Genomic DNA, 20,276 nt, shown 5'->3' on the forward strand with positions numbered 1-20,276 from the left:
CATGTGCTGAAAGTTCATTAGAAATTTTGAGAGTTTGTTCATTTCTATTTAGCATCTTTTTTTGTGAATGCTTCACATGTTTTGAAATTGCATTATTACTGAGTATAAAGTGGAACAGTGTGACGATGTTTTCATGCTGTAATGCTAAATGGATAAATTCTACAGTGAAAGACCATAATTATTAGATGAGACATGTACAGTAGTTGCTTTACAGAGAACATTGAACTTTTGTGTACAATGTTTATAATGTATGTCCAAATAAATATGTTTATTTGTATTGCATGTATTTCTTTTTGTACGGTACAGTTTATTGTGTGGCTGCTAATACATCGTTATTTCCTATACAAGAACAGTAAATTCAATCTATCAACAGGATCAGTTGTTCAGTCAACACTAAAACATTTCATGTAGGTTATAGCATTTAGATATGGATATTGTATGTAAACTAACAATTATAAATCTAGATTGAGTTTACTACACATTCATCTCCCGAAAATAATTGTATTTTAAACAAAAAAACGGCAGCATGACAGTATCATCGCCAGAGCCCTGTAATACATGAGCATCCTGCGGTTTGGACCTCCCCTGTATCTGTAGTAAGTACATAATATCGGTACAACAAACTCTTCAGGTTCTGACCAGACTCAGTGCATGCTTTAAAATAAACATAGTTATCTACAGTTCTCAAAACATGTCTAACTTTACAGCTGGGAAGGCGCTAATATGCTACAAAGCTTTTCAGTTCTTCGATCGATGGATAAAGACTCGACAAAATAACTCAAATGCTTCTATATTTGCGATATTTGGCCATCATCCTGAAATCCATAATCATTAACAGATAAGTGAGGAAGAACAAAATCATCTCACTATAATTCTGTAATAATTTGTTCTTATGTTTCTTTCATTTTTAATGCTGCGTTAGTACTAACATAACGATTGTATACACTTAACCTTAAGTTCCGCCCACATCGCCCGCAAAGCATCATGGAACTCAGGAATATTGTGGATTGGCTTGGCAGATCAGTGCCCCCAAAGCGATGCCGCCCTAGGTGCTCGTCTACGTCCTCTAATGGGTTGACCAGCCTTGAGAATTAGACTATTTTATTTATATAAATTCCACACCTGCATTCCAATCTGCATCTTGATGTAATCCTTCCTCATGATCAAATTTAAACCTGGAAATAAAGTTTTAGGATTTTGCCGATGCGATTCACCGAAAATGGCTAAATAGTTGATCGGCTTGTGATGTGCGAATGGTTTGCACGGGCAGCGCAAGTCTCGTCACACTTTAATAGTGTTTATCTTCCCATTCAGCAGCTGATACATCATTTGAGAGACTGGTGTTGGCCCACCTGAAGGACATCACTGGACCCTTTCTAGATCCCCTTCAATTTGCTTATCGAGCAAACAGGTCTGTGGATGATGCAGTCAACATGGGATTGCATCATATCCTGCAACATCTGGACATACCAGGGACATATGCAAGGATCCTTTTTGTGGACTTCAGTTCGGCTTTCAACACCATCATCCCAGCAATACTCCATAATAAATTACACCAACTCTCTGTTCCCACGTCTATCTGTCAGTGGATTACCAGCTTTCTGACAGACAAGCAGCAGCTTGTGAGACAGGGGAAATTCACTTCCAGCACCTTTACAATCAGCACTGGTGCCCCCCAGGGATGTGTGCTCTCCCCACTACTCTTTTCCCTGTATACAAATTACTGCATCGCCAAGGACCCCTCTGTCAAGCTCCTGAAGTTTGCAGATGACACCACTGTCATCGGCCTCATCCGAGATGACGATGAGTCTGCATACAGAACGGAGGTTAAACAGCTGGCTGTCTGGTGCAGTCAAAAACAACCTTAAGCTGAACATGCTCAAAACGGTGGAGATGGTTGTGGATTGTGGAACACCCCAACACTGACCCCCCTCACTATTCTAAACAGCACTGTGGCAGCAGTGGAGTCATTCAGGTTCCTGGGCACTACCATCTCACAGGACCTGAAGTGGGAGACCCACATTGACTCCATTGTGAAAAAGTCCCAGCGGAGGTTGTACTTCCTTCACCAGTTGAGGAAGTTCAACCTGCCACAGGCGCTGCTGATACAGTTCTGCTCAGCAGTCATTGAGTCTGTCCTCTGCACTTCAATAACTGTCTGGTTTTGTTCAGCTACGAAATCAGACATCAGAAGACCACAAAAGACAGTTTGGACTGCTGAGAGGATTATTGGTTGCCCCCTGCCCCCCCTTCAAGAACTGTACACTTCCAGAGTAAGGAAAAAGGCTGGAAAAATCACTCTGGACCACACTCACCCTGCCCATTACCTTTTTGAACTGTTGCCTTCTGGCCGACGCTTCAGAGCTCTGAGCACCAAAACCGTCAGGAACAGGAACAGTTTTTTACCCCAGGCTATCCATCTCATGAACAATTAAATTGCCCCATTGAGCAATAACTATGTGCAATACACAGTTTAGTCTTTTTTATATTTATCCAACACATCCGACCTCTTCTGCCAGTTCATTCCTCTGGGGAAAAAAAAATAAATAAATAAAAAAAATATTTGCACTGTACATAACAGATTTGTATTTACACTGTACATAACAGATTGTATTAGATTTGCACTACCCATGTGTATGTATGTATGTATGTGTCTGTACGTATGTGTTTATTTTTTTATTATTATCTATGTCTTGCTGCTGTTTTTGTGTTGTATTTGTATTGCTGTACACTGGAAGCTCCTGTCACCAAGACAAATTCCTTGCAAATTCCCCCAGGCTATCCATCTCATGAACAGTTAAAACTGCCCCTTTGAGCAATAATTAACGTGCAAGACACAGCTTAGTCTTTTTATATTATCCAACACATCCTACCTCTTCTGCCTTTACATTCCCTTGCACTGTATATAATATTTGTATTTAGATTTGCACTACGTATGTGTATGTGTATGTGTGTATGTATGTATGTATGTATGTATATATATTCATATATATGTATGTGTGTATATGTATGTATGTGTGTGTGTGTATATGTATGTATATGTGTATGTATGTGTATATATATTGTCTCTTGTGTATTCTATATATACTTTTTCTTTTGAATATTTATCTGTTTTTTATTCAATTTTAATTATTTTAAAAGTCTTGTTGCTGTTTTTGTATTGTTGTGTACTGGAAGCTCCTGTCACCAAGACAAATTCCTTGTATGTGTAAGCATACTTGGCAATAAAGCTCATTCTGATTCTGATTCTGAAAACATGCTCCATGATCATGAGGAGGGATTACATCACAATGTAAACTGGAATGCTGGTGCAAAAAACTTCATATATGTAAAATAGTCTGCTCCTCTCTCGCTGTTGCTTGCGTGCTGGTGATTACATGATTACAATGACATAATATAAGAAATATTTAAGATTCCACACAATTTTGTGATCAATAATCAAATAAGCAAATTTGTGACTTTGAGCAATGTTAACTCATTTTGTACAAAAAGACAGGTTTTCTTTCATTATAGCACTTAAGATGCTCTGTGAAAATTCACATGCAAGATTTTTCACATGTGGGTTTTGCACAAATTTTTCACTCAAACTGTTATGCTGATAATATCATTTAAATAAATGATTAAATTAGAAAAACACAAAATAGAAACATTTTTACAAGTGGACTCAAACTTAGGAAAATCACATGCATGTGCATGCACAGCCATTGACCAGGAAAATAAAAAATGGCACTCCATGTCAAAAGGGTTGCCCTGCTGGTAGCTATTTACTTGTTCAGTTAATTCAGTGTTTAGTGAATATTTTCACTATCACCAGTAGGTGACAGTATTATTCTTTTTGAACGATACAGACACAACCATATTGATCTCTCTCACTGTCAAAACAGGTAAACTATAAAGAAATGTAAAACTCTATAACTTAAATTAGACTACACATATTTGTTCTGGAATATCAAATGACCTTCAACAATCTTATGGTCGATTTTCATACAGTAATACCATTTTAGGGTACAGTTCACAGTCACATTTGAATAATTACATGTAAATTTAAATATCTCTCTCTTATGAGTTTCCAGATATACAGTTTAGGAAAAATCTATATTTCCACTTGGATATAATAAAATGCAATTACAAATCATATTACTAATGGGTGTTTATCAACCCATTCTTAGTTAGTCTGGATAAAATAATTTTTTAATGTCTATCACAACGATTAAGGAAAAACATTCCTGCTGCTTTAGAAACAAAACGTTCGTTAGCTCTCAGTGTGTTATGACTTGTCTCAACATGCAAAACACCCTCGCTTAACTACCTGAAGGCTATTGCCGTAAAATGTTAGTAAACACATGTACATGTCATGTTAAAAGTCTTTCAAAGGGGAAACTGTATCACTGTGAGAAAATTTTCCTGCCATGTGTTATGTTTCTTTTCCATTCATGTTGTAAGAATAGAAATTCTGACAGCCAAACCGTTTTCTCAGGGGACAAAAGGAAAATGTCTGGTATAACACAAATTACTATTATTATTATTAGTTTTAAATTTGTGTTTTATTATTTTTTTATTTGTCATGTTCATTCATTGTTTATCGTCTTTGTGTCATACATATACATATACATATACATATACATACATACATATATATATATATAGTTTTGACCATGCCTGGGTGGGGATTTCCTGCCTCAGGGTTTTTGAAAGGAAATCTCCCCGGTGTCAGACCTTCAGTGGCAACACAAGAATTGTATCAGTCTGTACTTTGTCCTGGTAAAAAGAAGGATGTTCCTCAGACAGCCCTGAGATTTGATATTACACCATTCTGAGGGTACAAACAGCACTATTAATGTTACAAAACAACCACTAACAACACCAAATTATTTATTTATACATTAATTGTTACCAAATTAATATTGTTTTTGAAAACCCATTGTCTCATCATTCCTTGCGTGCTTCTCATTACTAAAATGTGGGTGTAATGTGAAGCGTAATGAGTAGTTAGAGTATTTTTCCAGCTCTTAAGAACTTTGATCAAGCCTAGACAAATCTGCGGTGAAATGCGGTGCATGGAAAAAGTATTTTAATGTGAAACAATTGCATCTCTCAATATGAAATAAGTTCAGGACATCAGACATACATTCTCAGATGTGGGAGGAATCCATGCTGTCCGAGGATGTTGACAGGAAGTTGTACTGATGCTTCCCATCAGCTACTTCCAATGAACGCATTGGAATCCATTGACATCCAACCATATATAAAAAATTAATAAAAAATAAAACAATACATTTCTACGAACAGGTTTCATGTTCACCAAAAAGGTGGAAGTACCAATAACAAATGTACCATTGTTGCCATACCCATTCAAGTTTGGTTTAAAAAGGAATGAAACACTACAACAATCACACATTATCTGGGTCAATCCTACTAAGTAGTACATTTTCATGCTCCTAATGTCATAATATATCAAATAAAATATTAAAGCTGAAGTTTGTTATTTCTGCACCATTAGCACCACCAAATAGAATTACAAAAATAAAAATTGATTTTTAACCATCTTTCCTATTGCCAGGGTTGGTGAGTAACAGAATACATGTAACTGGATTATGTATTTAAAATACAAAATATAAGTAACTGTATTCCACTACAGTTACAATTTAAATCATTGGTAATTAGAATACAGTTACATTCAAAAAGTATTTTGATTACTGAAGAGATTACTTTGCATTTTATTGTCATGTTTCATTTAATATTTAGTCCTTTGCATTTTATTGTCATTTGTTTCATTTAATATTTAGTCCTTTCAGATGGAAAACATTTATCCATATAAATGATGCGATCCAAAGTGCATTTGAACAGCGGTGAAACACTTTCTTATGATGTGTTACATTCATACGAGCGGTATGTCAGCTTTATGCTAAGCTAAAATGCTATTTCTAGCCATTTTACATGCACGTTACCAGGCGCGATCATATTTTTTATCAAGAAAATTCACGTTGGATCATAATTTCTTTTTTTCTAGTAAGACCTTTGATATTAGGGCAAAAATCATATTCTTGATAATCATTTTTGTATTGTTTTCCTTTAAAAATATCTAAAAATCCTTAAAACAAGATCAATTTGATTTATCTTGTTTTAGAAACACTGCATAAGATATTTAGGTTTTTCAGAGAATGTATTTTTAACATGTGTATTTTTACTGTACGGGCAGAGTTTTTATAGTCAAAACAAGTGAAAAAATCTACCAGTGCTGAAGAAGTAATCCAAAGTATTTAGAATACGTTACTGACCTTGAGTAATCTAATGAAATACGTTACAAATTACATTTTACAGCATGTATTCGGTAATCTGTAGAGGAATACATTTCAGAAGTAAACCTCCCAACCCTGGCTATTGATCAAACAAACAGATGATAACAACCCCAAACTCACATCATTGGTTGAGTTCATGTTGCTGGAATTCAACTTACAGTAAAAATGGTTAATTTATATAGTCTTTGCATATTTAGCAGGGAGAAAGGATTTTAACATCGAAAAAGTTAAAGATGCAAACACTGTTTGTTAGTTTACTTTTATCACAATATTCCAGTTGTGATATTGTGATATTCCAAGTGAACATTTTCACATTTTTCGAATTTGAGATCATTACTTGTTTTGAACGGATGTTGCCACTTTTGCCTTTCCCCAGGTGCTATGCACTAACCAATTAAAACTGGAAAAAGTATCAAGATCTACTCCGTGTTTCTTCTTTTTCCTTTTTTAAATAAAATTATTTCAAATAAAAAAATAAAATAAAATGAAATATTTGGGAACACTATTTTAATAGGTTTTACATATGTCCCCAATAACACGTTCAACCTAGTAGCTTTTTGTAATATCACTTTAACAATCAAAAGAAAGTTTGTTCATGACATCATCCTCCAGGAAGTGACATAATTTGTGGTGTTACAACAACACCACAAACATCAGTAAGTATTAGCAATGGATTTAATGAATTCTGTGATGTTTTGTGGAATTAGGTGGATTATCAAACACTTTACATTGATGTTCCCTTTGTTATGGGTTTATAAAGGGGTTCATTAATGACTAATAAGTCATTTGCAAATGCATTATAAATCTTTGATATGCAGTTATAACAACATGAATAAAAAGAGCACCTTTCTTGCAATACTTGACAAATAGTGATCATTATGTTATAAATGCTTAATAAATACACCTATTCATACTTATATTAGTTTATAAAAATACAAAATGCCCTAATTCATGATTTATGTTACAATGCAGCAAAAATAGTTTAGTTTAAAAACTATTTAATTGAGATTAAAAGGAAAGATTATATAATTTTGCTACAGTTTGTGTTTATCTTTATAACTGTATTGTCTTTCCTTGACAATTTACCTAGTCTTAGCTACCTAAAATCCTCTACAAACACTTTTCAGCTCGTCATCCTCATTCACAGCAAATATTATATACATAAAGCCTGATGACCATTAAACCATAATGAATTTCGTGTACACAGGCTACTCATGTTGGCAACTCCTTAATAAATGCTTTATATTTGTCTACTTCACATTAAGATACATTTTCATAGGTTACTAATGTTAAATAAGTGTTATTAAGCATTTAGAACATGTGAGGTAAAATGACACTATTTAGCAGGTATTGCATGAAAGTCGTTCTTTTCATGTATGTTATCATAACCACATATCATTTATTTATAATGCACTACAAATTATTATTAGTCATTAATAAACCCCTTATAAACCCTTAACAAAAGGATCATTAATGTAAAGTGGTACCAGTTTTTCTCACTTAGAGAGAATGTTACTGCATAACAGGAACGACCCATCAGCACAACTCTCCCAAGAGCTTCCTATAAACTACAACTGAAGCATGACATGCAGCCAATGCAAATGCTACACTGTATTACATAGACAGATATTCATCATTTTTGACTGCAGAGCAACAGAGACACATTTATGGTGCTGATGCAAACAGAATTATCCATTTCACCCAACCAGTTCAACAGCTTCCGTAGCCCCGCAGGACTGGTTTGGGATGAGGACATCCTTGCATATGCAGGTAAAATGGCGCTGTCTCTTTAAAGTCCCCTGGAACGTGTGTGTCCCCTCAACCACCCTCTAAAAGCAGCCTGAGCCCATACACACATGTGCAGTAGCTGCAGTCGCAAATGCTGTCCAGGGCCTCTGCCTACCACATTCCAGCCCCTACCCCACACTCCCGCATGCTTGGGCTTACCTGCCAAACAGGTATGCAACGGTAGTCGGGCAGGTCCAAACAGGCATCCTTTTCCCATCTCTGAAATCCTTGGAATGCAGCATACCTCTCCCTCTTCCCATAGCTGGCCCTGCATGTGTTGCTATTGGAATGCGATGGAAAGGATAAAATAGTGACACCAGCACACTTGCTCGTACCTGTCTGCCATTTGTCAGGTTAAAACTTCAGCTGTCAAAACAGCAGCTCAGACTAGGAGATTATAGAGAAATCTGGTTGTGCCATATTCACTATTTAGTGGTGTTTGCTAAGGCAAGCATCACTATTGCTCAGACTTAGGGTCAGGCATCTAAACAAACCCATAAGTATTATACTTCAGCATGTAATTCATCCTACAATGACTGTGCTACAGACATAATACTAAGCAATCAGAATTAAAGTAGATGATAAAATGGAACACATTGACACTGAAGAAGAGATTCAAGCTACAGTATATCTAGGGACCAGAAGATAAGGGTGATTCTCACAAAACCTGGCAAGAAAATGTAGTCATACAAAACCCCAAATCAATAATAATAATAATAATAATAATAATAATAATAATAAACAAATTTGAAATGATCTTTTGCATTAAGAATTTAGGACCATTAAGATTTTTTTCTTTGTGACATTCAGGACACTTGAGCACATTTTACCCCCCAATTCTCATTTTAGTAACGTGTCTGGATGTTTTACTTTTACTTTCCCCATTGTTTTCAATGATGATTCTCATGACCATAACACAGTGATTTTTTTTATTGTACTACAGTAAAAAAAAAAAAAAAAAAAAAAAAAATGTTGTTGAACAATGATTTTTTTAATTAAAATTCTCTCATCATTTACTCACCATCTTGCCATCCCAGATGTGTATGACTTTCTGTCTTCAGCAGAACACAAACAAAGATTTTTAGGAGAATATTTCAGGTCCATTCAATACTGAAGTAACTTTGAAGTTCCAAAAAGGACATAAAGGCAGCATAAAAGTTATCCATAGACTCAAATGGTTTAATAAATATCTTCAGAACTGATATGATAGGTGTGGGAGAGAAACAGATCACTCTGAAAAAAATGAGGAGTTGGATTTACTTAAAATACATATGTAGTATTTTTGCATCACACTTTTTAAATAAATTCAACTTATGGTCATTTTATGTCAACATAACTAGAAAACCTTTGTTAGTTAAACTCAAAAGTATGAGTTAATTCGACTTTATTTACTTAAAAAGTATGTTACACAAATTACATGGATTGAACCGGGTCCAAATTGTGAACACTTATCACCCTAACAGTGACTTCATACAAAACAACTATTTACAGTAAAATAACATCAATAATACTAAAGAGCTAAAACCTATATGCATTCTTAATGATAACTAATTAAATGCCCATATACATTTCTTTTGACACAATGGCACAATGGCTTATGGGTATTTTCCCACAATCTTGTACTTGATCGTTTGAGTTAGCAGTACTTAAAATCTTTATTTTATAGGTTTTTAAGCCAAAGAAGTTCAAGGAACATAGATATTTGAGTTGACTTTATGTATCACTTTTAAGTATCACTTAAGTATCACCTTATCAATTATATTTTGTATTGTACACAGTAATGCAAATTAAGCAAACCTAAACATTTGATTAATATGTAAATATCTGAGTAGATGCTATTCATTTTCTTACATAATGTTTGTTGACCCAACAAATAAGTTTTTTTCAGTGCAATATTTAAGTTCTTTTTTTACTATAAATGATCCTCCCTGCTCAGTCAATCTCCATTTTAACTTTCACTTTCACATTCTTCTGCTTTTGTTTTTGGTTATTCACATTCTTCGTGTATGTCACCACCTACTGGGCATGAAGGAGAATTTATAGTAAAAATAGAGTCAATAGATTCCTTTTATGATGCCTTTATGTGCTTTTTGGAGCTTCAAAATGTTGGTACCCATTCACTTGCATTATGAGGACCAAAAGAGCTGAGATATTCTTCTAAAAATCTTTGTTTGTGTTCTGCAGAAGAAAGTCAAACACACCGGGGGTGGCATGAGAGTGAGTAAATGATGAGAGAATTTTCATTTTTGGGTCCTTTAATGGCCCTAAGATAGGCTTCACAGTGTATATGCAAAATATAATTTCTTATTTGTTTCTTCTGAATGTGAAGTAATAAAAGGGAAAGAACATCTAAGCAACCATATAGCAAAGCCCTGGCAGCCACTTTCAACACCCTAGCATCATGGTGCTGAGTTTTACACGGACAAGCACCTGCACCACTCACATTTTCTTCAGAAAAAGGTAATCTATTTATACCATATAGCTACTGAAAAACATACCAATTGTTAAAAAGTTTGGCTATATTCTCAGTCAATTTTTGTATGTAGATTCAGACTAACATAAGTTTTAAAGGTAGGCCTCCATTTTTGTTCTGGGTTACAAAAGTCTGTGTAACTAGTCCTAGTTTTAAGAAAGTCCTGACTATAGGTGTAAAATATATTAAGGGGTTTTGCTTATGTGTACATATGGTATGTAATCCACGCTGTAGCTTTTTCATGCTCTCTGTACTCTGTCCTGTCTTTTACTGTGGGCAATCCAGGACATGGCGAGGCAAGCTTGCATGCAATGTTGCGGTTTTACTGCATTAAGCATAATCCCTCAGGCAAAGTTTGGAGAATACCGTTTTGAGACCCCACCTGTATTTATTTAGCAAACTCATTTGCACACAGCAGTGAAAAGACCAGGTGCACCCTATGTGAGATTAGAGGAGAGGGACTGTAATCATAAAGACATGATAAGCACTCTTATCAAGATCCAAAACAAGCATCGATCCTGGGATTGCAATGCTTGATCTGACATTTTGTGCTGTTGTTGTTGACAGCAATTTAGGAGCTGCTCTTGCTACTGTAAGGCAAGCATCACTATTGTGTGATTCTCATGACATCTGTCAAAAAAAATATCCTTGTCATATTAAACCCCAAATCAAAGCAAAAAATAAATAAAAATGCATTTATATTTTGCATAAGGAAAAGTAAGCCTAACTTGTCCTGCTCCTTTTGTGCCACGGACATGAATGATACCTCAAATCGTGCAGCTTGTTGAGATGAGGTCTGCTACTACTTTTTTAACTGATTGGACTTACAATTTTTGCCTGGCAGATGATAAAACATACGGAGAAAAAAAAAACTTGCAGTATATTAAAGAAGGAACATGAAACATATCTAGCAGCCAGAATGTCATATAGACTTGGGGGTGGGCTCTTTTGCTCTTTTGGGCCAGAAAGCAACCATCTAACAACCACCCAGAACACCTTAGCAACCACAAAGCAACCACATAGCAACCCCCTGGCAACCACTCACAACACCCAAGCATCGTGGCAGCGACTTATGCATGGGCAAGAACCACTCACATTTTCTTCAGAAAATGTAGTTTAAATCTAGTTTAATTGCTGTGAATGTGCCTCCCTTTTTTGCGTCTTTCACACAGTGCAATCTATTAACGGTATAAGAACATATAATCATCATGTCACTTTAAAAGAGTCTTGCTCTGGCATTTAAATGATAAAGAGGTCAGATCTTTGCTTCATTGTCCCGTTGTACTGTTAGGATTCTCAGTAGTCCTTTGTGAGTATCCAGATTCCAGAGAGCATGAGGTCAGGGCAGGGGTCTTAAGAACAGGGCAGACCGTGGAGATGTTATCTCCCTCATTCTGGCCCCATTGCTCCAGTACCCTTGACTATCTGACCCATTGTCTCGGGTCCAGGCTTTTTATTGCTTCTCTTGAATGGCTAGGCTATGCTCAAAAACAAAAGCCTGTGTTTGCTTGCCCAAGGTGTAGGTCTTCAAACTCCCTCCACTTTGTTTACACTCCAATGACAATGACACAGCCACCACAAATTAGTTTGTTTATAAGGGGTAACGGCTAACATTTAATTATCTCACAATAGGTTCATTAAGGTGACAATAACATTGGGTAAATATGTTATTAAGCTCTCTTTAGAGTCTTCATTTTCATGGATAAACTGTCCGCAATTGGGCCAAAAATTATGAGTAGACCAATAATTGGACAAAAATATCAGTCCATAGAAAAAGAGGTTGAGCAGTATGAATTAGGCTATCCAGTCACTGAAATTTTATTGTAATGCAGTGATGCATTAATATGAGCAACAATACTCATGTATACATTTTCATGTCATGTTCTTTATTGCTATGAACACAGAGAAACATGCTCACTGTGTCATGAATTTCCTACTTTGTGCTTCCCCAGATGCTTAGCAGGAAATGTACAGACAGAAAGACAGAAACGTACAATAAAGAAATAGACAATATATTCAGTAAATCGAAAATATGACCATCCATCTTTGCAAAGAAATACACCTAATAAACAGTGACACCACGACAACATGTTTGGTATCAATGTTGCAAATGTTCTGTGTAATACTATTGTACCATTGAATTTGCATGTTGTTGTATGAGAGTAGTTTCTTTTTTACCCAGATTTTTTTATTGGGTGATGTCACTGTGTAGCCTACATGTTCACACCTGACACTTGGAACGCAACGAGAGTTTCCAGGGCCTGAAAGTGTGGGAAATGTCACTCGATGAATTTTTCTCACACAAAATTGCACTTAACTCTTTAAGAAAATAATATTGACTGATTACTATTTGACTTCTGGGCATGTCAGGTCTTGGCGTTTTGAATTCTCAAGAAACAAAATAGGATATGTGTTTTTATTGTAACATTTTTCAAACAGTTATGACGCCTATGTATTGTGTGAACCACTCAAGCATTAATGGGATAGTTCATCCAAAAATTGAAATTCTCTCATCATTTTCTCATCCTCCTGCCATCCCAGATGTGTATGACTTTCTTTCTTCTGCAGAACACAAATAAAGATTTTTAGGAGAATATTTCAGCTCTGTAGGTCCATACAATGCAATGAATAGATGCCAAAACTTTGAAGCTCAAAAAAGCACATAAAGGCAGCATAAAAGTAATCCATAAGACTCCAGTGGTTCAAACCATGCCTTCAGAAGTGATGTGATAGGTGTGGATCAGTATTTAAGTCCTTTTTTACTATAAATATACTTTCAAACAGTCCTCCTAAATGCGCGTTCATTAGTGGTCTTTTTCTTTTGTTTTTTGGCGATTGGCATTATTCGTGCATACTGACACCTACTGGGATGTTGTGCAAATATGATTTATTTATTCTTTTCCTTTCCTTTATCCCTCCTTTATTTTTTAAAAAAGGACATAAATATTGATCTGTTTCTCACCTACACCAATCATATAACTTCTGAAGATATGGATTAAACCACTGGAGTTGTATGGGTTACTTTTATGCTGCTTTTATGGGATTTTTGGAGCTTCAAAGTTCTGGCCACCATTATCTTGTATTGTGTGGACCTAGGAGGAGGAGGTGCAAAAACAAACACACTCATTTCACACAAAGACAACCCCGTCTAGCGATTCTAATTCGTGAACGAATCGTTCTTTTGAATCGGTTCATTCAAATGATTCCGAAAAATCGTTTGTAACTATCTCCACTTTAAACTTTGTTTGGGAGCAGCATAAAATGAACATAATGTGACATAATAGAACCAAAAAAAGCATTATGCACACCCTATTTACTTAATCGAAAACCTAGGCACATAAGTAGCCTATTCTGAATGATTCGGACTTCTCATCGCTCCATCGTGCCCTTCATTTACGGGTGAGGCGGGTCTTTTAACCAGTGTTGTGACGCAGCAGCCAATCGGCGAGCTCGTTTTACGCACCTCAACCAATCAGAGCGCTTGCCCGCCCCTACTTGAACCCAAATACTTTACACAGAAAAAAAGCCTTCAAAGTATAACTAACCTGTAGGTCGTCAATACGCAAACAATAAGAATATAGAACATTTAAAGAATATTTTTTTCATATTATAAACTTTTAAAAAATACTTCTGAAACTCAAAATTTCACGTTGAAATCTCAGGGAAGGACTGGGCTGCTCAGGTGTGTCCTACCTGCTCCTTCAGACCTTGTGAAATAATCCGGGAGAGAAAAGTAGACTTACCTGTAGCCCAGGTTCTGGCATCTCTCTCACTCGCTCTCTGTCTTCTGTTACCTGCACCGACTTGAAAGTCCAGTTTCACAAGGAAGAACCGCGGAAGAAGAGAAATATGTCACAGGAGACAGACAGGTAAGAGTCATGACTGCGACACAATCTTCCCTGAACGTCACCGCGTCCCCTTCTGCAGTTTGACTGGAATCAAATACAGACTCTTCTCGTCAAAACTGTATTTTATCGTCGTATTATTTGCGATCATGTAACGTAGAATATTATCACAAGTTGATTTAGTTTGGTTTATTGTTGTTTTTATTGATAAAACGCACCTTAGAGGGAAAGTATTTTTGCGGACAAAACGCCATTTTTCATGGAGGAAATCCCGTCAATTTCAGCCTGAAATTCCTTGTTTTCATTTACGCTTAATAATTATATTTCTTCATACGTGTGAAGATCGTACTAAAAATAATGTTTTCTCTTCTCAACAAAGGATTTCCTATTTGGTCTTTTATTATGTCGTCAAGAATATCTTTTGTAAATGTTAAGTGAACTTTTAAAAGCCCAATATGAAAGATTCTGCATGATTTTGCGAAGTTTGAAAGGATGTTCAGACTTTTTTAGTTGGGGAGATCAGTTGCTTTGTTTGATTTAATCTAGACTGTGATGTTTCTTACAAAAATAAATAAATCAATAAAAAATAACAGTATTTCTGTTTGTGTGACTACAGTAAAGTAAAAAAGAAAAAAATAAGTCAAATAAATGAATTGAATTGCTGTTTCTTTAAGATTGTGGGTTGTGTTAACGGATCTTGTCATCTCTCAGAGCGGGAAAATTAATATCTTGGTGTGTCAAAGACTTAAGGTTAATATAGTTCACTGTTTACTATTCTAATCAAATGACATAAAAACATGTTCCCGCGAAATACCTACTCCAGTGAAAATGCTCTGTGTACACTTGTGCATTGTGTGCTCTGATGAATGACTATTGTGTTGTTTGACACTGCTTTTATTGAAGGAGTGTGTTTTCTAATCTTAGACATTTACATGAAAATATAATATTAAATGATGTTTTGTTTGGAACAGTTTACGCCTCTATTTTACAACAGCTCCAACCTTGTTATCTTTGAAATCTCAGTTAAAAATTCTTCTTTTCTCGCAGGCTTTTAGTTAAAGCATGAATTTGAGATTTATCTGTCCCTTTGTCAGTTTTGTTTATTGATACATTTATACTTATGTTTACAATATTTTTTTTAATGTCTTTTACTTTTTTAATTATTATTATTGTACTGCACAAAACAACAGTCTGTTGTTTTTAATTGTGCTTTAGAAATAAATGGCCTTGCCTTGTCTTAAATACTTTAAAGAACTTTATGGACTTCACATTAAGGATAACTAAACTAAGAGTAACCTTAAGAATAATTTAATTTAGTTTTTAACCTATGTTAACTAAAGTGTATCAAACCCAGATTTGATAAAAAATAAAATATGTTAAAACGGGTGGTTAGATTTTTGTCTTACACAATAAACCTACAGTGAGGAAACCAGTTGAGAACTGTCCTTTACTGGAACCAAAGACTTATCTAAAGATTATTGACAGTTTAAAAAAAAAAAAAGATGAGTCTCTTTTGATTTTATAAATGTATCATGGTGTTAGATCGCACAAAAACACAATTGGAAACGTATAGAACAAGAGTAGCCTACAGTGCAGTAATGGTGTTTGTATTATTGTATAATTACAACGCATTGATACACAGTGGCCCCAAATATATATATATATATATATATATATATATATATATATATATATATATATATATATATATATATTTATAATATATATATAATAGAGGTCAACTGATAGTGGATTTTGACAATATGATAACTAAGGTGGTGGAAAAGGCAGATGACTGATTAATTGGCTGCTAGTTTTAAAAATTGATTTATAGAATGTAAAAAAAAGCCTTTTCTTACTATGAAAGGCACAGAAATTGAAGCTACAAGAGTCCAAAATGAATAAAATCCAAGCAGTTGATTGTGCAACCAAAATCCCAATATAACCAGAAAAAAATGAAGATTTGGTGCATAACTTGGGACTTTTAACTAAACAAGACCACGGAAGACCATGGAATACATGTACTTATTTTGAAATGACAGAGACTTGGCTCCGTTACAGTCCTCTATATTTAAGTATTTACCAAATTAAGCTTTTTATAGATTAAAACTACTGGCAACTATCAGCATAGATTAAACTGTAAAACCGATCGGTCTACCTCTAATATATCTATATCTATATATATATATATATATATATATATATATATATATATATATATATATATATATATATATATATATATATATATATATATATATAATTGCATTAAATATCAGAATATTAGAGCAAGTGATTTACTTAACTGTTGTCAAGGGGATTCTTCTTCTTTATCTTCTTCTTCTTCTTCTTCTTCTTCTTATTATTATTTGGAAGTATGAAGTCAGTCCCTCTCAAGTTCATATAGGTATCCTAGCAGAGTAACCACAGGTGCAACTCATCGCACTGCATTAAATGTTAAATGTTCCATTAACTTTTGACTACCACAAATACGAAATATTTTTTGTTTTCATTTTGATGAGTTTTATGATTTAAAACCACTTTATTTTAATAAAATATCTTGCTTGAAAAAGTGTTTTTGTGCTATCTTTCTTTACAATAAATGCTCCTTGGTTTGATACTTGGTTATCGAAACCAATGAAATGCATACATATGTGTTGCTTACGTGTCCAAACACATTTTGTGGCTACTATATGTTGAATAAACCTAGGCTATAATTGGTATTGGTTTAAAGAGTCTCACCCTATCACAACACTACTGAGCCAACAGTACTACTTCCTCATGTTGTGTGTCAGTACATTTTAGCTGTAGTCATTTGTCAGGTAGCTAAATACAAAGGACTTTTTTTAAACATCATTATTTGGTTGATGAGATGATGGCATTGATACACCGTACATCAGACGCTCACAAAAGGTGCAGTGTGCAGGTTGTTTTCATCAGTATGCAAAATAGAGCTTTTACATGAAGCTTTATCAGTTGGATCATTAATGTCTGTGTGTATGTTTCTGTCTGCCGGTGTGCTGATATGCTTGTGTGTGTTGCAGTAAGAGGCTGGTGGTAGTGGTGCCCAATGAGCAGTCCTTCCACCCACGTCGGGCCTACACCAGCGAGGATGAGGCCTGGAGGTCTTACCTGGAAAACCCTCTTACTGCGGCCACAAAGGCCATGATGAGCATCAATGGAGATGAAGACAGTGCTGCAGCTTTAGGGCTCCTCTATGAGTACTACAAGGTCAGCCACATCAGCTGATTGTCTTACTGTCCTCACTAACAATAATTACACTATTGTCATTTAAATGTTACAGGATCAGGGAAACGTTACAGATGTTACTGTCATCATTTACTCTCATCTCGTTCAAAACCCATTCGATTTTTCTCTTTTCTGTGGAACACCAAAGGAGATATTTAGCAAAAGTAACTGTAGCTGTCATATTCCAAAAAGCACCATTAAAGTTTCATAAATTAGTCCACTCGTCACTATATTCCAAGTTTTCTAAAGTCATATTATAGCTTTGTGTGAGAAACAGACCACAAGTTGCTATGGAATCAATAACAATATTTAAAATTTGAACATCTCTGTGATATAATTTTTATTTTGTTTTGTTTTATCCCCTTTTCTCACCAATTTGGAATATCCAATTCCCAATGCGCTCTAAGTTCTTGTGGTGGCGTAGTGACTCACCTCAATCCGGTTGGTGGAGGACGAATCTCAGTTGCCTCTGCGTCTGAGATCGTCAATCCATGCATCTTATCTCGTGGCTTGTTGAGCGCGTTACCGCGGAGACGTAGCGCGTGTAGAGGCTTCACGCTATTCTCCGTGGCATCCACGCACAAATCTCCACGTGCCCCAACGAGAGCGAGAACCACATAGCGACCACGAGGAGGTTACCCCATGTGACTCTACCCTCCCTAGCAACCGGGCCAATTTGGTTGCTTAGGAGATCTGGCTGGAGTCACTCAGCACGTCCTGGATTCGAATTCGTGACTCCAGGGGTGGTAGTCAATGTCAATACTCGCTGAGCTACCCAGGCCCCGGAATTACCACTCTTATTAATTGACCAAGATTTTAGTTTTCATACGGTTTAATTTAGTTTCTTCATAGTGTTAAGCCTATACTGAAGCCACTATGGTAAAAAATGCCAATGATAAAGTCGACACACCAAAATACCATGACACATACCACGATTACTGTTGTTCACTGGTGTTTTATCCTCTGCAGGTACCCAAAGACAAGAGAGTATTACCCATCAGCAAAGTTGCTGAAATTTCAGAGGAACAGGAAAAGAGGTCAGTAAATGAATCTATTGTGAATATGCAGTTGAATAAATATGGCTGATAATGTACATGAGCCATATTTTGTACCAAATATATTTCCATTATGCATACCTTGTGTTTATGTGTCCCTCTCAGAATCACGGTGGTGGGAAACAGTAGTCAGATGGAGCCAGAAACGTTTGATAACCACGTGCAGGTCCTGAAATCAGTGCCAGTTAATCTGTCGGTCAACAATGATCACCAGGAAAATAAGCGGGAGCAGTACAGCGTGGGGTCAGGGGAGAGTGGGGCCGTTGCAGTGGTAAAAGCTGAGGTGTACACCCCTGTTTTCTTGGGTTCAGGGGTTCACTACAGGACCGAGGGCGAGGAGCAAACACGGGTCATTTATGAACAGACCCACTCGTTCGACACCCCGACAGTATGTCATAGTGAATATGGGAAGGACGACCATCGCAGTAGTCCAGATAGCACATATGAAGAAGACTGCAATGAGGTGACAGAATTTGAAGAGTAATGAATGTTATGTTAAAGGAATAGTTTACCCACAAATTAAATTTCTGCTATTATTTACCATGTTATTGCAAATCCGTATGCTGTTATATTAGCTGTCGAACATATAATCATTTTTTTGAATGTTCTTTTACAGAGTGACCACATCTGTCAAGCTCCAAAAAGACAAAAAAAAAAAAAAAAAATTAGTCCATGCAATTTATATGCTAAATTTGTATTATTCTGAAGATACATGATAGCTTTGTTTAAGGAACAGACTGAAGTTTAAGTTGTTATTCACTGAAAATTTCAAATGAGTCAAAAAATGACACATTTAGATTTGATATGCCAGGCTTAACATTATTGAAACCAAACACCATATATTTCAGTCACAGTATTCAAAAGAATTGGAATATATAGCACAAGTTAACTAAAACTATTTTAATGGTGTTTTTGACCTTTTTGGAGCTTGACAGCCATTGTCACAATGGACTATCGTTGTTTGAAAAAATAGTAAAAGTGAAATAATATTCTTCAGTAATTCTCCTGTTATGCACTTATAGTATACACTATACTGTACACTCAGCCATGTAGTGTATGAATTTTCAAAGTGTAGTATTGTCCCAAAATGGAACACTAACATTTTTTTTTTTTTATTACACAGAAGCATTAAGCGTTTAACAGCTGACGGGAGTGACGTGTCAAATGCACACGATGTGTTACTGTTAGCTTTAATACATTAGTCATCCTTAGTTCAACATGTGTATCTCAAACAATGTACATATTCACACAGTGTAGGGTGATTGTAAAGCATTACACTTACATTTGTAAAGTTTCACTAGTTGCTACATTCTCCATTATTTACAATTTTGTCAGACCAGCAGCTCAGCCAGGTAACTCCACCCCTTCCGCTACATACAACTATTCGTAAGCGCTGAGCAGGGGCACTGTTAGGATTTTTGGGATCCCTGACAACTTTGCATTTTGGACACCTATTTTATTGCAACCTGTACAACATTTTTGTTTTCATTAAAAGTTATCAGTATTAATAAACATGAACATAAGCATGATTGCACATTCAATAAGAGACACTAAAAAACAAACCTGA

The 20,276-nt window shown here is 35.6% G+C and overlaps 1 protein-coding gene across 2 annotated transcripts in view; it reads left to right on the top strand.

Moving 5' to 3' along the window:
- The first annotated feature begins 14,192 nt into the window (after nucleotides 1-14,192).
- LOC127420704 (grainyhead-like protein 2 homolog) overlaps nucleotides 14,193-20,276 on the top strand; it is a 49,701-nt gene continuing 43,617 nt past the window's right edge. The window contains exons 1-4 of one of the 2 annotated variants that reach the window (XM_051663192.1): nucleotides 14,193-14,429; nucleotides 17,450-17,636; nucleotides 18,624-18,691; nucleotides 18,815-19,172. In XM_051663192.1, coding sequence (XP_051519152.1) covers nucleotides 14,410-14,429; nucleotides 17,450-17,636; nucleotides 18,624-18,691; nucleotides 18,815-19,172 — 633 coding nt within the window. In that variant the 5' untranslated portion in view covers nucleotides 14,193-14,409. Of the gene's footprint in view, nucleotides 14,430-17,284; nucleotides 17,319-17,449; nucleotides 17,637-18,623; nucleotides 18,692-18,814; nucleotides 19,173-20,276 lie in introns of those variants that run through there. The other variant, XM_051663193.1, reaches the window with a different exon arrangement.

Source organism: Myxocyprinus asiaticus, chromosome 30, assembly GCF_019703515.2.
Source record: "Myxocyprinus asiaticus isolate MX2 ecotype Aquarium Trade chromosome 30, UBuf_Myxa_2, whole genome shotgun sequence".
In the NCBI taxonomy this organism is placed as follows: Eukaryota; Metazoa; Chordata; class Actinopteri; order Cypriniformes; family Catostomidae; genus Myxocyprinus; species Myxocyprinus asiaticus.